The sequence below is a fragment of the Lynx rufus genome, unplaced genomic scaffold, assembly GCF_022079265.1.
Source record: "Lynx rufus isolate CCGP_SWC_20201006 ecotype Redwood Valley unplaced genomic scaffold, mLynRuf1.p SCAF_7, whole genome shotgun sequence".
NCBI classification, from domain to species: domain Eukaryota; kingdom Metazoa; phylum Chordata; class Mammalia; order Carnivora; family Felidae; genus Lynx; species Lynx rufus.
In genome coordinates, this window is record NW_025814889.1 from 101,275,518 (window position 1) to 101,293,614 (window position 18,097).

Sequence of the window (18,097 nt, forward strand, 5' to 3'; positions counted from 1 at the left end):
AACAATGATTACTGATAGCAAATATGATTGCTGTCCATATTTACTGTGTTTTCATAACCTAGGCAGGTATAATCTGCTGATTTAACAGCTTTGGCAAGTTGCACTATTGCATGAATTTAACTTGATTTCATGGGATAAAACAGAATGAGCACCGTGGTTCATGGCTGTCAGTAGTGAAAAATAGCTGGAAATCAGACAAACAGCTTCATTGCTGAGATTGTTTCCGGGCTAAAAGTTCTTCCAACAGCTGTTTGTTTTGGCCATTAATCGTGTTCATTCTTTTTTTTAAACTGGGGGAAATATGATTTTCTTTAAAAAGAGAAGATAGGCTGGTTATTTCTGAAGTCAGGAAGGACTCCTGTCCTTCCACTATTGTGATCTTTTGGCTGCCTTGACAGTTGGACTGAGGACGTTTCCTTTTGTTTCTCTCCACTTCTTTATTCTCAGTGCTCAGACTCAGACTGCCGTGGTAGGAGGGAAAAAAAGCAGGAGCTCTTTAATCCTAGAGAAGGAGCTTTGTAGCAGTTACCTTCAAGAAAAGTTTACTCCCCAAAGGAGTATTTAATATTACATAGACACTGACTCACTGAACAGAGAGAGAGAGAGAGAGAGAGAGAGAGAGAGGGGTTGAGAGAGAGATGAGAGAATATGAGAATTCAAGCCAGCAAGAAAGAAAGATACTTAACTGAAGATGAAGGGAAGTTTTGCCTCTTCCTGGAAGTTATATTATTAGGTTTTTTTTTTTTTTTAAATCATGATGACTGCTAGTTTTGTTTAAAGTATTTGTTCTGGAAATACTAAAGTTGGAGTCTACCAGACTGAGGTTAGAAGCATTTTCTTTGGCAGCAAGAAGATACTTTTATAGAAGCCATGCCTGTACTTGGGGTTGCCTCAAAACTGAGACAGCCAGCTGTTGGGTCAAAGCCTGCTCATACTGCTCTTCTGATACCAAATCTTGGCACTACTGGGTCACAGCCCTATTCTTCAAGACCTTTGGAACTTACTGAACCGGAGAGCTCAATGCTTTCTTGTCAGCTCACATTAAAAGCAACCTGTGAATTTGGAGAGAAGAAACCCCTCCAAGAGAAAGCTAAGGAGACAGAAGACAGTAAGGTTAGTGGCTGAAGGTTACTTGAAGACTTTTGAATGCAAATTTCCTTTTAGGTGGGATATAAAGCCTGTTGTGAAATGGGGAGTGGTAGAGGAAATCCGGAGTAAGAAAGTAAGTAGTTTGCATGACTGAACAGCTAAATATTTAGCATATGTAAAAGTGTATTGATAACTTACAGTGGTAGAAAAGTCATGAACAAATTTCTCTGAAAATGCATGTTTGTTATCACTGAGTACTTCTTGATAAAGCCCCTAGTTAGTCCTAGGTATCTTTTTCTTCATTTCTAATAACCATAACCAATCACAAATATGAGAAAAGAGGGACCTATTTTTCATGCGTATTATAGTATAAAAGAAGGATTTATCTGTAAAAATCCATATAGATGCCATCACTTTTTTCTCAATGTCATTTGCAGTTTAAACACTTTTTGCTTGACAGTATGTATCTTAGAATGCTTACTTCATTGCAATATGAAAAAATGAAATATTGTTTTCCTTGATATTGTACATTTGTCTGGATTTTTCACTTGTAAATTGAAACCCTACTGTTTTACTTATTACTAACATCTTTTTCAGTCATTTAATTTATGATATTTTGGGAGCAGTGGCTCCTAGCTCTTGGTGTGTAAGCCATCCTGCACGTTTTCTCCAGATGCTGAGGGGTAACAGGGTCTTTCAGTTGCTGAACTTTAGGGGGATTCATTTGTACCTTGATAAACATCACTTTTTAATGCAGCGTTAATCAAAGTCAGCATTCTCACCTCTGGCTTAGGAAATGCTTTGATTTTACTTTCCCACCCAAATGTAATTTTCAAATGACTTCAGAAAAAACTAACTTTATATTGAAATAAAATCTACAAGTTAAAAAGAAAGCCATCCCGTTTGCCTGAAACGTCCACCTGTTCAAATCCTCTAAGGAATAGCCAAATGCAACTTTTTCCCTAAAGTCTTTGCTAGCTACCCCTTACCCTCCTTTCCTCTCTTGTGATTCTTTGCCTGTAGTAATCCTTAAGGCACATTTATTTACACTGTGTTTTAATTATCTGGATAATTTATTTCCATTCCCACTGTGAAAATATGTAGATGGCAAGGCCTTATTTATGCTATGCTACAGCTCCCTCTGCCTAGTGCTTTCTGCCTAAAATTCAATAGTATTTGAATGGATTAATACATTAATGGATGAATCAATGAATGAATAATTATTCTGAGAAAGAGTTGGTTAAATTCATTAGTCTGTTTGTATCATTTACTCTATAAAATATAGGGTTTAGAGTGAATGATTTTTAAAGTATTTGTAGCTCTCAAGTTATGTTATTCCTTCTGTGTTTTAAGAAAACATTAGAAAGTCACACAAGAAAAATCAGTTAAAAAATAATTGTTGTAGGCTTATAGTTCTTAGTCCAATATAAGCAATTCAGGGTAAAAGTAGAGAAGTATAAGTTATCAACAAAAGACTAAAAATATCTACCTTTATGCAGATAATTAAAAGCAAATACCCTATAAGCCTGTTCTAATGTTCTGTGTACCCACAATGACTCCTCTGGATTAGATGGAAAGAATAGGTAGGCCCTTTTTCTTTGCTGACCATGGCTAACATCTGCAGGTTTAGTCAAACTTCCACTTTGCTAAATGGCCCTGGCCTAAGACTTGTGCACCATAAGTACTGTTTTCAATCCAATTTGGTTGACCTCTTTGGTTAACACACATATCAATCACATATCTGATATTCCAATAAGACTCTGTGGTAAGCAGTGTTGTATTTATGGGATGTTTTTTAACATGCTACTTATCAGATTAAAAACTTTTTCAAACAAATTTAAAGAATGACTTGTCAGCATTTCAGAATATTTCTCAACGTTACAAAAAAGTATATTTAAAGAATTTTATAAACCTTGAAAAAATAGAACTGAAGAAAAGAGCAAAAATGACCAAGGACGTTGTATTAGAGATAATTAGATCTGACTGCAAAGAGTAGAAAACATAACAATAGGATAAACAACATAGTAGTTTATTTCTTTTTCATGTAAGGAATATTTGGAAGTAAGCAGTCCATAACTGATAAAGTGGCTTCATGCAATTGTCAGGGAATCCATCTCTGTCTTTTGCCCATCATCACCAGTTTGTGGCATCTATCTCTCAGTCTTGAGTGGATAATTTGAGTTTTGTTCAATTAGAAGGACACCTACTGTTTCATTAAGGATTCTTCCACATCCAGTTGGCCTGTGTACCATTCCCAGGCCTTATCTAGCTGCAGTGGAGACTGAAAAATGTAGTGTTTATTCTAGGTAGCCATGTGCCCAGCTAAAAATTATGGGTTCTATTTCTAAGGAAAAGGAGACCCTGTACGGTACCCACAGTAGATGGCTATCATTAAGAAACATTTATGTGGTGCACTTTGCTAGTCCTTGCACCAAATAACCTTATGGTATGGTTAGAGGAAACAAATCTATATGTGACTGTCAGAAATGTGTCTTCAATCCAGCACTCCCTTCTCCTATTCTTGTTACTGATTAGTGTAAATACCACCATTCCAGTCACCTAATCTTGAATTCCTAATCTAATATCTGGCAATATACATTCTATAACTTGCTAGAAATTGGGGGGTTTATCTCCATATTAGTGCTTGGGTTTATTCCTTTATACACAGTCTCATTTACTGGCCCTTGTTACATTTCCTATTTATTATTGCAATAATTTCATAGTGATCTCCCCTCTTCTTGTGGCTCTCCACTACATACATACAACACATTCACCATCCTGCTTACTGCTTGGTAAATTTGTCACTTCTGGTGTCTTAGAATTCTTTCATTCAGGCATTACATTCTCCAATTGTTGACACCTCTTCTTCTTCTATTGTAGTTCCATGTAGCTACTATTTTCCAGATGTCTCCTTCCTGGGTGTCCCCAGTTGTTCAGAATGCTTAGTGTCACTATCCTTTACCAAATAAATAACATTAGTTCCAGATTCCGTGCCACATAAATTTGGAAACTCCATCACCATATCTCAAGGACTTATGTTTTCTCTAGATGTCTCTTGTTCTGCTTTCTTTACTTCTTTGAATTTTCCAGTGCCTCTCTTCATATGGATTGGTTTTTCCATTTTTCCTGGGCATTCATCCAAATAAGGAAGAGAGTCACTTTGCTTTGGAAATTTTACTTAAGAATCTAGAGATTAAAGCTGAGAAAGGGGGGTTCTATTTTTGTCACAGCTTAGCAAATCACATGTAATTAAGGATTAGACACATGCTTGTTCTTCAAAGTCCCCTGGCCATACCTACCACTTCCTTCAGCCTCCTTCCCCCTTGGTCTGCCACCTCTCTTTTACCTCTCATTTTTACTTTCATTTCAGTTTCTTTCTAGTTCTGGACTCACTTACCTTTTCCCTCTTGAATTACCTATGCAAACTCAAGATTCTTTACATTACTATCAAAATTAATTTTTTGAACACCTACTTTGTGCTTTATGGGAAATTTCTTTTTTTTTCCCCCTCATGACATTTCAGAGAAGGCTTATATATTATCCACATTGACAGAGAAATAAACTCAGTGGGAGACATTCATAAGATCAGATGGTTAACTAGTACCAAGATCCAGAATTTGAATCTAGGTTTGTTTCTACAAAGGTTTTATTTTTTACTTTTTATTTTATTTCATTTGTCTGTTGCATTACGCTCTCTCTTCATGGTATAATTGCAGTAGTTTTTCTAGATATGCCCTACCTGCTGAATCTCACCCATTCTTGAGTCTGTTCAAAAGTCAAAGAAAAGAGTAAACAAATTGTTGAGGAGGTTAAAGGGAAGGAAAGTTTACATCCAGTTGGAGAGATCTAAAGGAAATTCTAGAAAGAGTAGTTGCCTTTATGTCCATGTTAGTATGGACATTTTTAAGGACAATTAAGGTAGAGATATATTCTTAACATTTCATTCATAGAGTGCTAGCACTAATGGTTTAAAAACAGAAGATACTTAAGGCCTTACATTGAATTTAAAAAAAAAAACATGAAGAGCAATATAGACAAGTAAATATATTATATGAATATTGTTGCTAATGAGGGCAATATGTTTGTCATATTTAAGGGATGAAAGAAATCCAATTTGGATGGAGCATTCAGCAAAGACTTCATCAAGTATTTGATATTTAATGGGCAGAGAGGACCCAGATATATGGAGCAAAAAGCATTTGTTGGAGAAGATGTTTGCACAGAATGCCCAGTGAATAAACCTTTATAACTTGAGGAGACTGTTTATGGAGAGGAGCAGGTTCTGGTCAAATTATACATGGAGGCAGACTTCATTAGTAGACGTTGGGGAAGGCTCTTATGTAAGAATAGGACAGAATTACGCTGGCAATGATACTTAGGATAAATCATTACAGAGAAGGACAAATATTAATTAATGTTTACAGAGGTTTGTTATATGCCTGGTAGTGGGCCAAGCACTTTATGGAGTATCCTGTCCGTTGTCACAATAGCCTTATGATATAAGCACTATTGACATTTTCATATCATAGATAAAGAAACTGAGGCAGAGAGAAGTTATATTACTTACCAATATCTCAGTGCTAGAGTGTGGTAGAAGAGGGATTCAAACCAAGGCTGTGTGCTTCCAGAAGACATCACTCTTAACTACTAACACTGCAACAGTGAAGATTTTGCTGTGTCAGGGGGAGAAAAGAAGGGCTATTGATTGACTTGATTTCTATATAGACGAGTAAGGTTTGTTTTAAATATTTGGTTAACACTGCTAGTGAATTGCAAATACATCTTTGGTGTGCCCAAGTGCCTAGAATTATCAGGAGAAGACAATTACATTGACACATGGTCTCTACCGAATTGCTCCAATAACAGAAATAAATATAAGAAAGGCCATGATAGGATTATAGCAGCAGATGTCAATAGAGTCGAATCTGGCTCTGGCCTCCAGCTGTTTCCTTCTTGGAGAAGATGCCTGATTGCTGAGGACTGTCGACACTCCTGTTGGCTGGCTCACATGGTAGCACTTCCAGAGCTCGCCAGGCCTACAGCTGCACAGGTCAGCCCTCCGCTCCCTAGATGATTCCGCCTTCCTTGCCTCTTTCTGCTGTGCTTGCACATTTACTTATTTGTACTTCAAGAAACATGGTTGTTTCTTTTTCTAGTTATGGCTCATGTTCCAAGTTTCACAGTTAAACTGTTGATGGTCATATTAATTGTTTTTGCCTCTGTGGTAGCAATGGTATGCAGAATGTTGTAATGATCCTTGAATTTTAACATTTTCTCTACTGGAAAAATGCTAAGCTTTTCAATATTGTACATTTATTTCTCTTGAGTAACCATTCGTAGAAATGTAGCAATTTAATACTCTTGTCTGTTATTTTAGTTTGTGCTTTCCAGTCTTTAAAGAATTATATCTCATGCTTTAAACTACGAAATTACTAAATATTCTTGGGTAAATTAAAAGTGATTAAGTGTTATTAAGAATCCCATACAATTTTTTTTTCATTGTTCTTCAGGTGTCAATATTGAATATATATTTGATGCCAATTTGCAGAACATGTCCTTCTGAGTTACTTAAATGTTTATGGGACTATAGATATGTTTCTCTTCTTTAATATAAATAAAGGCACTAAGTATGTTGTAGTAGAAATATAAAATCAATAGACATTTCATTAATTTTTAAGCAAAATTGCTTCATGGCTGCATGCTATCACATCTCCAAGAATTATCCTCAATCTTGAACTTAATGTATAAGGTGGCATAGTTAAAAGAACATCACATTGGGTGCTCAAAGATTTGAATGAAACTTCTGCTAGATCCTGAAAGGATAGCAGGATATCCTGAAAGGATAAATCATTTAAACTCTCTGAACTTTAATCTCTGTATCCTCTAAAGTGAAGTTAATATTTCTTGATAAATATTTCTTAAAGGTAACATGTTTATTTCCTTTCTCCTTCTTACCAATTTTGTCCTATCCATTATCTCTTTTCTCTTATTTTTTTCAATATCTTCCTCTCCAATGGATCCTTTGGACCAGGATTTTTCAAACTTGGCACATTTTGGACCTGATAATTTTTTGTTGTGGGGGTCATTCTTACTATTATAGATTATTTAGTAGCATCCATGCTATTAGTGATTACATACCAGTACCATTCTTCAGTTGTTACAACAAATATGTGTCCAGACATTGTGAAATGTTTCCAGAGAGAGGCACAAAATCAGACTCAGTTGAGAAAACAGTATTTTACAGTCAGCTTCCAAAAATACTCATGTGGTGACTTTTTTGCCATTGTTTAATACTGTAGTGTGATTGACACATTACATTAATTTCAGATGTACAACACAGTGTTTCAACAACTCTATACTTTATGTTATGCTCACCACAAGTGTAGCTGTCATCTGTCACCATACAGTGCTATTATGATGTCATTAAAATATTCCCTATGCTGTATCTTTCATCCCTATGACTTGTTCATTTCATGAATGGAAGCCTGTACCTTCTAGTTCCCTTCACCTGTTTTGACCTTCCCTGTAACAACCACCTGTATTTATGCATCTGTTTCTCCTTTTTGTTTATTTGCTTATTTGTTTTGTTTTCTAGATTCCACATATAAGTGAAATCATATGGTATTTGTCTTTCTCTGTCTGACCTATTTCACTTAGCATGATACCCTCTAGGTCCATTCATGTTACAAATGGCAAGATCCCATTCTTCCTTATGGATGAGTAATATTCCATTATATACATTATATATGTATATCTATGTATATACACACACATATACACATAAACACACACCCCATCCTTTTTATCCATTTACTGTCGATGGGCACTTGGATTACTTCCATATCTTCACTATTGTAAAATAATGCTACAATAAATACAGAGGTGCATCTATCTTTTCGAATTAGTGTTTTCTTTGGGTAAATACCCAATAATGGAATTACTTGATCATATTGTCTTTGTATTTTGTTTTATTTTTTTTTTTACATTTTTTTAACGTTTATTCATTTTTGAGAAAGAGAGAGGCAGAGCATGAATGGGGGAAGGTCAGAGAGAGAGGGAGACACAGAATCTGAAACAGACTCCAGGCTCTGAGCTGTCAGCACAGAGCCCGTCGTGGGGCTCGAACTCACGGACCCGAGATCATGACCTGAGCCAAAGTCGGACGCCCAACTGACTGAGCCACCCAGGCGCCCCTATTTTATTTTTTTTTTGAGGAAACTCTGTACCGTTTTCCACAGTGGTTGCACCAATTTACATTCTCACCAATAGTGCATGAAGGTTCCCTTTTCACATTCTCACCAACACTTGTTATTTCTTGTCTTTTTGATCATGTATCTGTTGGCCATCCATCTGTATGTCTCTTTGGGAAAATGTCTATTTGGGTCTTCCGCCTATGTTTTAATGGTGTTGAGTTGTATAAGTTCTTTATATATTTTGGATATTAACCCCTTATTGGGTTTATCATTTGCATATATCTTTTGCCATTCATTAGTTTTCCTTTTCGTTTCATTGATGGTTTCCTTCACTGTGCAAAAGCTTTTTATTTTGGTGTAGTCCCAATAGTTTTAGTTTTGCTTTTGTTCCCCTCGCTTGAGGAGACATACTGGAGAAGTGTTGCTAAGGCCAATGTCAAAGAGATTACTGCCTATGTTTTCTTCTAGGAGTTTTATGGTTTCAGGTCTCTACTATTTTTTAATATTAGTATTATTTCCTTCAATCTGTTGCAGATGGTCACTCCTTTTTTTCAACTTTGCAAATATATTTCTTGAAAGGGTAGTTTGTATTCAATGCCAAGCTTTCCCGATTTCTGACTCCCCTTCTGTTTTCCTAGAGGTTACCAACAGGTTTTGAAAGACATCTCTTCTTGGTTAATATTTCTTTTGTATGTATATATGTATGTTAACATTTTAGCTCTTGTTTTCATCCTGTTTGCAGCACTTGACATCTGCTAAGCACAATTCTCTCTTTGGAACATTCCAATATTTACTAGCTCAGGGACCTTGGTGAGTCAATTAATACTGAAGTCTTAGTTTCTCCATTTATAAAATGAGGATAAACTGCTTCATAAAATCATTTTGAAGAATAAATGAGACATTGCGTATAAACTATATTCCAACAGAGCACCCAATATATAGTTGGTGGTGAACATTCATTACCTATGATATAGTGTTATAAAAATATCTAGCAGTGTAACACAAAAATTCATGATGTTAAGAATTGGTAGTAGAACAAAAGAGGCAGTGATTAATTGTCCATGCACAGGGAAAATAATGTGTCAGCCATATTTTGCTGAGTCAATTTGTTTAGCCAAATATATTTGGAAAAAAGAACATTTTAGGTAGGCTAGCATTTACAAAGATGTATAATATTGTGCTGTGTTTAGAACACTACAGATTATTCACCAATCCTAGAATGCAGGATGCAAGTAAGAGAGATGAGGTTGAGTTGAGGCATGAGGAAGATGGCCATTAGATTCCAGTAAGCTGTTTGAACTTACTTTTTAGCAGATGGGAGGAGGGTGTCAACATGAAATGAGTAAGTCTGTATTTTAGAAAGATAATGATGAAATGAAACTTGGGAAGATTCAGTTAAAGGGAGAGAAGTTCAAAAATACAGAAGAGGAGACGAGTGCGGATAGAGCAAAATCTTGACTAAAATACAGAGCTTTAGAGCATTGGAAGAGGGGCAAATCTAGTAAAGGAAGCTATCGATGTTTGGATTCATTTATTAATTATCACCAATTCACAAAAGTTTAAGGCTTGAAGGATAAATGCATTTTTTCAAACAAAAATTTACAGTGTACTTGGACATGATAATTTGTGAGCTTGGCAGCAATTAACAAAGCTAATGATAAGCACTAATACTTTTTGAGTACCTACCACATGCACATCCTCTACACAGTTTATTATTACTATGATTGAAAGTCTATGGGAACTGAGTTCAGATTGGTGCCAAAGTGTAGCAGGAATTTCAACGTAGGTGTATTTGAGTCCTATGTCAGTCTCCCTCTCTATTTCTCTCTGATTAAAATTCATAAATTAGAGTTAAAAACCAATGCTATTCTTTTCTCTCTTTGTGGATATTGAGTCACATATGGGGTGAAAAAAAGAAAGAAAACTATGGATCCTTGCCAGTAGTAATGAATTAATCTTTCACAAGTTTCACTCTTAATTCTTGCTTTCCCCCCAGCACCCACCGTTGCTCCATTTTGGCTTTAAAATGTGCTTTTCTTTGGATTTCTAGTCACTCGGGCCAATAGGGAAATTCAATATCTGTGGGAGAGTTCATTAACTGGATACATGGCAGGAATTCCCCACTGTTCCCAGTAAATGGAATGATTTGTTAAAAAGTGTCGCAATTCTGCCTGCAGATAAAGTCACCAGATGAGACAGCATTGTCAAACATTTACCATTTTCCCAATAAAATAACATGATGTAGTCTCCATAAAAGAAAAGAAACAAAACAACAAATCATTACTTTTCTCTATATTTCGATGTTGTAAAGAACTCTTTTGTAAAACTGAAAACCTGAGGGGGGCAGGTTCACAATTTTCCATCATGAAATGTGTTACATTTTATAAACCATCAACATAGCTTTGTGTTAAAGTAATTCTAACTGCTCTAACACATGAGCTCAAGGTCTTAGTGGCTCAACACAGTAGGAATTTACTTTTCATTCATTTAGCTGTTACATATAGTGGGGGCTTGAGGAACTGTGGTGCATAGGTCACATCTGGGCTGGCACCCAAGTTTATTACGTCAAGTTTTATTGGAACACAGCCATGCCATTGGTTTGTGTGTGGCCTATGGTTGCTTTTGTGCTATAACAGCAGAGTTGAATGGTTACAACAGAGACTGTATGGCCTGCAAAGACTAAAATATATACTATCTAGCCGTTTACAGGAAACATTTGCTGACACATGCATCTGATAATTCAGGAAACCAGATTCCTTCCAACTTTTGGTTCCATCATCCCACTTCTAGCCAGCCATCAGTGAAAGAGAGAAAATAGAAGATTGCTTAAGAGACTTAGAAATTTCACATGTCACCTCTACTCAGTTATCTTCCACATTGTCAAGCTGTCCAGGGCACACTGAATAACTGGAAGACCATCATTACACTCAGGTTACTAGGTGTACAGAAGGAAAATCTTGTAGTTAACTCAGCTTAAAAAAAATAGACCAGGCACATCTAGATAGAAGTATCATATAACAAGCTCACTGTGGGGGCGCCTGGGTGGCTCAGGCAATTAATCATCTGACTTCGGCTCAGGTCATGATCTCATGGTTTGTGGGTTCGAATCCTGCAACCTGCTTCAGATTCTGTGTCTCCCTCTCTCTCTGCCCCTCCCCAGCTTGCACTCTGTCTCTCAAAAATACATAAATGTTAAAAAATTTAAAAAAAATAAAAATCTCCCTGTGTTCTCATGACTCCTCTGACTGTTCCTTACCTTACAATTTTGTGAATCTCCTTCAATTTCTCCTGTTCTAATCTGCTGTTCCAAACTCAGATCCGGAAAGCAACTCTACCTTGGTTCTGTGCCCTTGTTTCTATTTGCTTTACTACTCAGTTTTTAGCATTCTTCTTTTGCTGGTTCTGGAAACTCTCTATCAGTGCTGGAAACCAGAAAAACTAAGGCAGTGTAGGATGTGAATTCTAGAAGTGACCTTGAAAGAATCCAAATGGAGTCAGGCATCACAGCAGGAGGGAGGCATTTGCTGACTTCTAGATATGGTCCAGTGGGTGGCGGCATAGTTGTCTGAGGGAAGATCTGTTGTCTTGGCCTAGAGATAGGATGTAGCTTTGGTCAGCACATTGCAAATTGGTTCCAAAGTGGACCTTGTGGGAATGTGTGGATGGGTCATTGACAAACCCACCACCAGCCTTGAAAGAAGCAACCTACTGATCCTTTCGGACCAGGGTGAGCAAATATAAGAAGCAGTACCTGTAACAACCTCTTTTCAAATGAAAGATAAATTTCTAAATTACTTAATCGGTCTTTAGATTTAGTGTTGCATATGGGACTATCTCTACTCAGTTTTCTGTTTCTGTTTGACAATCAATTTAAATTGCTCCTTTTTTAAGACTCTAAGAAATACACAGGTTGTGTATTTCTCCTCATTGCCCCTGAATGCTCTCATTTTTAATACAATTTTCTGTGCTTTCTTTTTTGGAAAATTTATTGAATTTCTACACAGTGATATTTTTGTCAGAACCTTTCATGTTATTATTTTGACCCATATATTTTTTTGGATTGTATTTCACATTTCCTTTGTCTCTAAACCATCTGCTTTTTATAGCTGTTTCTTCCTTCCTGTGGCTTTTTGATATTCACACTTGCGAGTTGCTTTCTTCCATTGAACACAAGGTTTATCATCTCCAACAATATGTTCTCTCTGTTTTTTCCCTCTGATTCAGGCTAGACCCATTGTATTCTAAAACCAGCCTGCTATTTCACAAATGTAAATCCCTCAATGGCTACTTCTAGGTATATACCTCATGGATTCTAGGTGGCTTTTCTTGTGTTTGTTAGTCATTCATCCAATCAACTATTTATTGTCCACCATTACCTATTTATTGCATACTTGTCATGCAGAAGGCAAAGTGTGTGTGTGTGTGTGTGTGTGTGTGTGTGTGTGTGTATAAAATGAGCTTATTTTAGCATGATAGGCTTTATGGGAAATATACTTGCAACAACCAGGACTCTTTTAGAAATGTATATTCATTCTTTTTATGGCAACATTAAATTTTTAATTGAGACAGAGTTAGAGCATGAGCAGGGGAGGGGCAGAGAGAGAGAGGGAGATACAGAATCCGAAGCAGGCTCCAGGCTCTGAGCTTTCAGACAGAGCCTGATGTGGGGCTCGAACTCACCGACTGTGAGATCATGACCTGAGCCAAAGTCGGATGCTTAACCAAGGGAACCACCCAGGTGTCCCATTATTCTGTTTTTTTGAATTAATTATGAATTTTAATTTTGTAGATGAAAATATATTTTATATTAGTCAATTTTAAGATATTGCCTCATTTAATTAAGAATTTATCATCAGACATTGTCAGTTTTCTATTCAGACAGAACAATCTATCTTTTGTTTAACAGCAATTATTCAGATTAGAAGTAATTTCTATGGAAGTTCTGCTTTTCAAAGAATAGTGATTTTTTTTATGAGGCTCAAATGTTTACATCTGTTCCTTCCTTATCCATACAATATTTTAAAAAAATGTTTATTTATTTACTTTGAGAGAGAGGGAAAGCATGATTAGGGGAGGGCCAGAGAGAGAGAACGAGAGAGAATCCCAAGCACTCTCCATGCTCAGTGTGGAGCCCTGAGCCTTAAAACCTTCTATTATATTTAAGAATCATAATAGCATAATATCATTCACTGTAAGTTTGTGGAAAGCATTTAGTAAAATATTTAGCTTGTTGGAAAACATTTTTAACTTTTATTTTTAAGTTTGTGGTGAAGTATAATAAACACGAACCGAAAGATATACATATCATAAATGTATAGCTCATGAATTTCCAGAAACAGAACACACCTGTGCAAGTAGCGCAGAACAGGAAACAGGCATTGCCAGCATCCCAGCTCAATACAGGACCCTGGGATCGTGACCTGTGCCTAAATCAAGAGCAGGATGCTTAACTCACTGAGCCACCCAGGCGCCCCTTATCCATACAATTTTAACTCATGTTGACAATAATGAATGTCCTCTCTTCTGTTTTGTGTGAAAGACTTAGAGCTGTCAGTAAAACGAATTTCCAATGTAATTTCCAACATGAGTCCTATGGGTCCTGAGTTGAATAGACTGATACCTTGAGGTATGTGCAGTTAGTTCTTTCTACACCACAAGGAACAGGACTTTCATCTTTCTGCAGCAGCATACTTCTCCTCTGTAAGACAGACAGGATGTGGTCTGGAAGAAAGTCCCCACTTTAACAATAGACCATTGACAGAATGTTTGGGAAGCTAGAAAAGGAAGAGAGCATCTGTCTACACCCAGAATTATCAGAAGCATTTGTGTGTGTGAGAATCTTAGGTTTCAGAAATATGTTTTTTTAAGGGCACCCATTTTCCTTCTCTGTTTTTATTGGACAAGAAGAGTGGCCTTCAAGATAACAAAACATTTTAAAATCAAGGGAGGAATTGCATCACATTTTGTCTAGTTATCCCGGGCAGAAAATTAATTCCCTCAGGCACGAAACACATTTTGTTTAGCCTTTATGTATGGTCTATGTGAATCTAGCTGAGCAAATTTGGAGGGAGAAGATAAAATGCAACTGAAAGAGAATGTTGGGGAGAATTCAAAGGGAAAGAAGTCTTTCTAGGCAGAGTAACCCAGGTGCTGACTTTACCTACAATTCATTCTGCTTGCAGTAGGAGAAAAGATGCACAGTAGAGTGTGGATGTCACAAGCACTGACATATCCTTTTCTTCTTTCCAGACTTGAAAAATAGTAATTCAATGTAAATCAAATTTACTACCTTAAGAAGTTGCAAGAAAATCTTTGTCATTTTATTCATGTTCATGCTTTTCCTTTTGTAGCTTATTTTGCTTCCCAGAGGAAAGTTCCTGTATACGCCACCCTGTCACAACATTGATTTGCATGAACGTATCCATTTAGTGCAGCTGCCATTAAGTTGAACATAGAGTTAGAGTGAGTGCCAATGCCTGCCTTGTCTTTTGCTTTCTTCTTTTCAAATGTGGTTGTGAAAAACTTTTGTTCAAATGTCTTACCACCTGGCTCCTCTTGTGGATGTGTTGCTAGTCTCCAAAGGACTTGGCAGTGGGGTATTTCCTGTTCAGCAGGCTTTCATTTACAGGACATCTGTAAAACCACAACATGAATAGTCAGAATAGCAAAAACGGTCTTCTAATGAACGTAGTAAAACTTCAGAGCAAATTCTTGAGCCAGGAGAAAGTGTCCCAAAGAGCAGATGTAATTTAGGATGAGTAAGACATAAGTCAAGGTGTGGGTCTTTTACTCTCCACCAGAAAATGCTTGGATTTCCTGGCAATGCAATTATGTAATGACTGTGGTTTTTTGTGGTGTACTTTTTTTTTTTTTTTGTCAACTGTGTCTCAGACAGGGAGGAAGAAAGAACCAATTGGGTTGTGTAACTTTATAAATAGAAACAGCCATATTGAAATAACAAGACTGCTCTGAGTTAAGCTGATGAATTTTGCTTCTTGCTGCAAACTCAGGCTACTGAATGAATATAAGATCCATCCTGTGGAGTAATTTCTCAGGTTTGACCAAGAATGTTTAATGGGAAAAATCAGCAAGAAGTTCTTACCCTCCTTCCATTATACTCCCAAATATTTTAGTCCAAATAAATCAAAACCATTTCTCTGTTGGAAGTAGTCAAGTTGGAGACACACAGGAACTTTGTCCTCTACTACAAATAAGGAATAATGAGCTCATACTATTTTTAATACAGCCCATAATTTACTAAACACTGGGAACAGTTTATCCTGGCAGTGGCATAAAGGATAAAGAGGTACCTACCTTATCATCTATGGAACAAAATGTGTCCTACATTTTTCATATGTTCTGGAACAGTAGGTGATTTCAATTCTATTGCCTCTTTAATTTAGAGGGCAGAACCCAGGTAAATAGAGAAAAATCTCCTTGAGAAGGTCCAAAAACGTTAGTCTTCCCAGCATGATTCCATTCAATTGGATATATGCTCCAAAAGAGAGATTGTGCTATGTTTGCCAGTTAGCTGAGGTTTATAGATCATAGGTTCTGAACCTCTCAGTGATTGTATAACAGTAGTATTTTCTTTGAGTTTTGTGGCTACGAAAGTGATACCAGTCCTTCCTAGATACTGTTGAGAAATTAGTCTTTCCTAGCACAGCTGCAGTCTTGGTAATTTCAAAGTTCTCCCTAATCTGATAGAAATGAATGTTCTCATTTAATCCTTTACTGTAAGGAAAGGCCTATTTGATTCAAGTTGACATCCACTGAGATGTCGAAAGCAATGTATTTTTTGTAATTAAAGTTTCAAATGGATAACATAGTGATTAGACAAGTCTATACATTATGCTCTGCTCATGAGCGTAGTCACCATCTGTCACCATACAACCCTATTACAATACTATGGACTCTGTTCTCTACGCAGTACCTTTCATCCCCATGACTTAGTCATTCCATAACTGAAAACCTGTACCTCCCACTCCCCTTCACCCATTTTGCCCATATCCCCACTGCCTCCCACTTCCAACCAACCAATTTGTTCTCCGTATTTATGAATATCTTTCTGCTTTTTATGTTTGTTTCTTTGTTTGTTTTGTTTTCTAGATTGCACATGTAAGTGAAATCGTATGGCATTTGTCTTTCTCTGTATGATGTATTTCACTTTACATAATACTTCTAAGTTTGTACATGTTGTCACAAATGGCAAGATTTCATTCTTATGGCTGAGTAATATTCCATTATATAAATTTTTATCCATCTTCTTTATCCATTCATTTGTTGGTGGACACTTGGATTGCTTCTTGACTAATGGACATAATCATGCAGTAAACATGTGGGGAGGGATATCTTTTTGAATTAGTGGTTTTGTTTTCTTTGGGTAAATACCCACTAATGGAATGACTGGATTGTATTGTTTTTCTATTTTTAAATTTTCTGAGGAATCTCTGTACTGTTTTCTATAGTGGCTGCACCACTATGAATTCCTACCAACAATTTATGAGTGTTCCCTTTTCTCCACATCCCCATCAACCCTTGTTATTTCTTGTCTTTTTGATACTAGCCATTCTTACTAGTATGAGGTGATATCTTATTGTGCTTTTGATTTGGATTTTCCTGACAATTAGTGATGTTGAGCGTCTGTTCATATGTCTGTTGGCCATCTGTATGTCTCTTTGGGAAAATGTCCATTCAGGTCTTCTGCCCATTTTTTAATCAGATTGTTTTTTGGTTTTTGTTTTTTTTTTGGTGTTGAATTATATAAGTTCTTTATATATTTTGGATATTAACCACTTATCAGATATATCATTTGCATACATCTTCTGCCATTCATTAGGTTGCCTTTTTGTTTCCTGATGGTTTCCTTCACTGTGCAAGAGCTTTTTATTTTGGCGTAGTTCCAGTAGTCTTATTTTTGCTTTTGTTCCCCTTGCCTGAGGAGACATACCTAGAGAAATGCTGCTAAGGCTGATGTCAAAGAGATTACTGCCTGTGTGGTTTCAGGTTTCACATTTAGATCTTTAATCCATTTTGAGTTTATTTTTGTGTATGGTATAAGAAAGTAGTCCAGTTTCATTACTTTGCATGTAGCTGTCCAGTTTTCCCAGTTCCATTTGTTGAATCTAGTACAATGCCCTGCACGCAGTAACAATTTAAACATAACTGTTGAATGGAAAAATTGACAGTGATGTTTGTAATTTTTTTCTTCTACCCCATGGTTTACCTCATGTCTGTATTTCACAAAGAGCTATCCTACATTTTTTTTTCATGATGGCTTGGATATAAATTTTGGCTCTTCTATCCTGGTGTATTTCTGCTATTTCAGTGATTCAAGGCCAAAATATTTATAATTTTGGCCTCAGTGTAGTATACTAGTCCTTCTTGAACAAATCTACACTAATTCAATGGTGGTCTCCTATGTCTCTAAATCTGCCTCACGAAATATTACATATTAATAGTGGAAGGGAGAGTAGAGGATCTCCTAATCCAAGTATCTCTTTTTTGCCCATTGGTAAAATTAAGTCCCCAAAAATTGAAATGGACTGTCTTAAACCAACTTCATCTTAAAAAGTGAATGTAAAAGCCATGATCTGAGAGTCCTATTTGTTGATAACTATTACTTAGGTTATTCTAACAAACCTGTTTAGGAAAATGAATGTAACTTTAACATCAAATCCGAGACTCATAGTCTCAATAGCAAACCAGCCATGGCTTTGTGCTGAAGAACCACTAAGGAGATGGAATGTGTTCAAGTCATGCTTCAACACCTAAAAGCATCTTGGCATTCTTTGATATCCTTTTCAGTTAGAATA

The 18,097-nt window shown here is 36.5% G+C and overlaps 1 protein-coding gene across 2 annotated transcripts in view; it reads left to right on the top strand.

The window, feature by feature from the left end:
- The first annotated feature begins 870 nt into the window (after nucleotides 1-870).
- NAV3 (neuron navigator 3) overlaps nucleotides 871-18,097 on the top strand; it is a 350,852-nt gene continuing 333,625 nt past the window's right edge. For both annotated transcript variants that reach the window (XM_047066485.1, XM_047066486.1), the window contains exon 1: nucleotides 871-1,113. In XM_047066485.1, coding sequence (XP_046922441.1) covers nucleotides 871-1,113 — 243 coding nt within the window. The remainder of the gene's footprint in view (nucleotides 1,114-18,097) is intronic.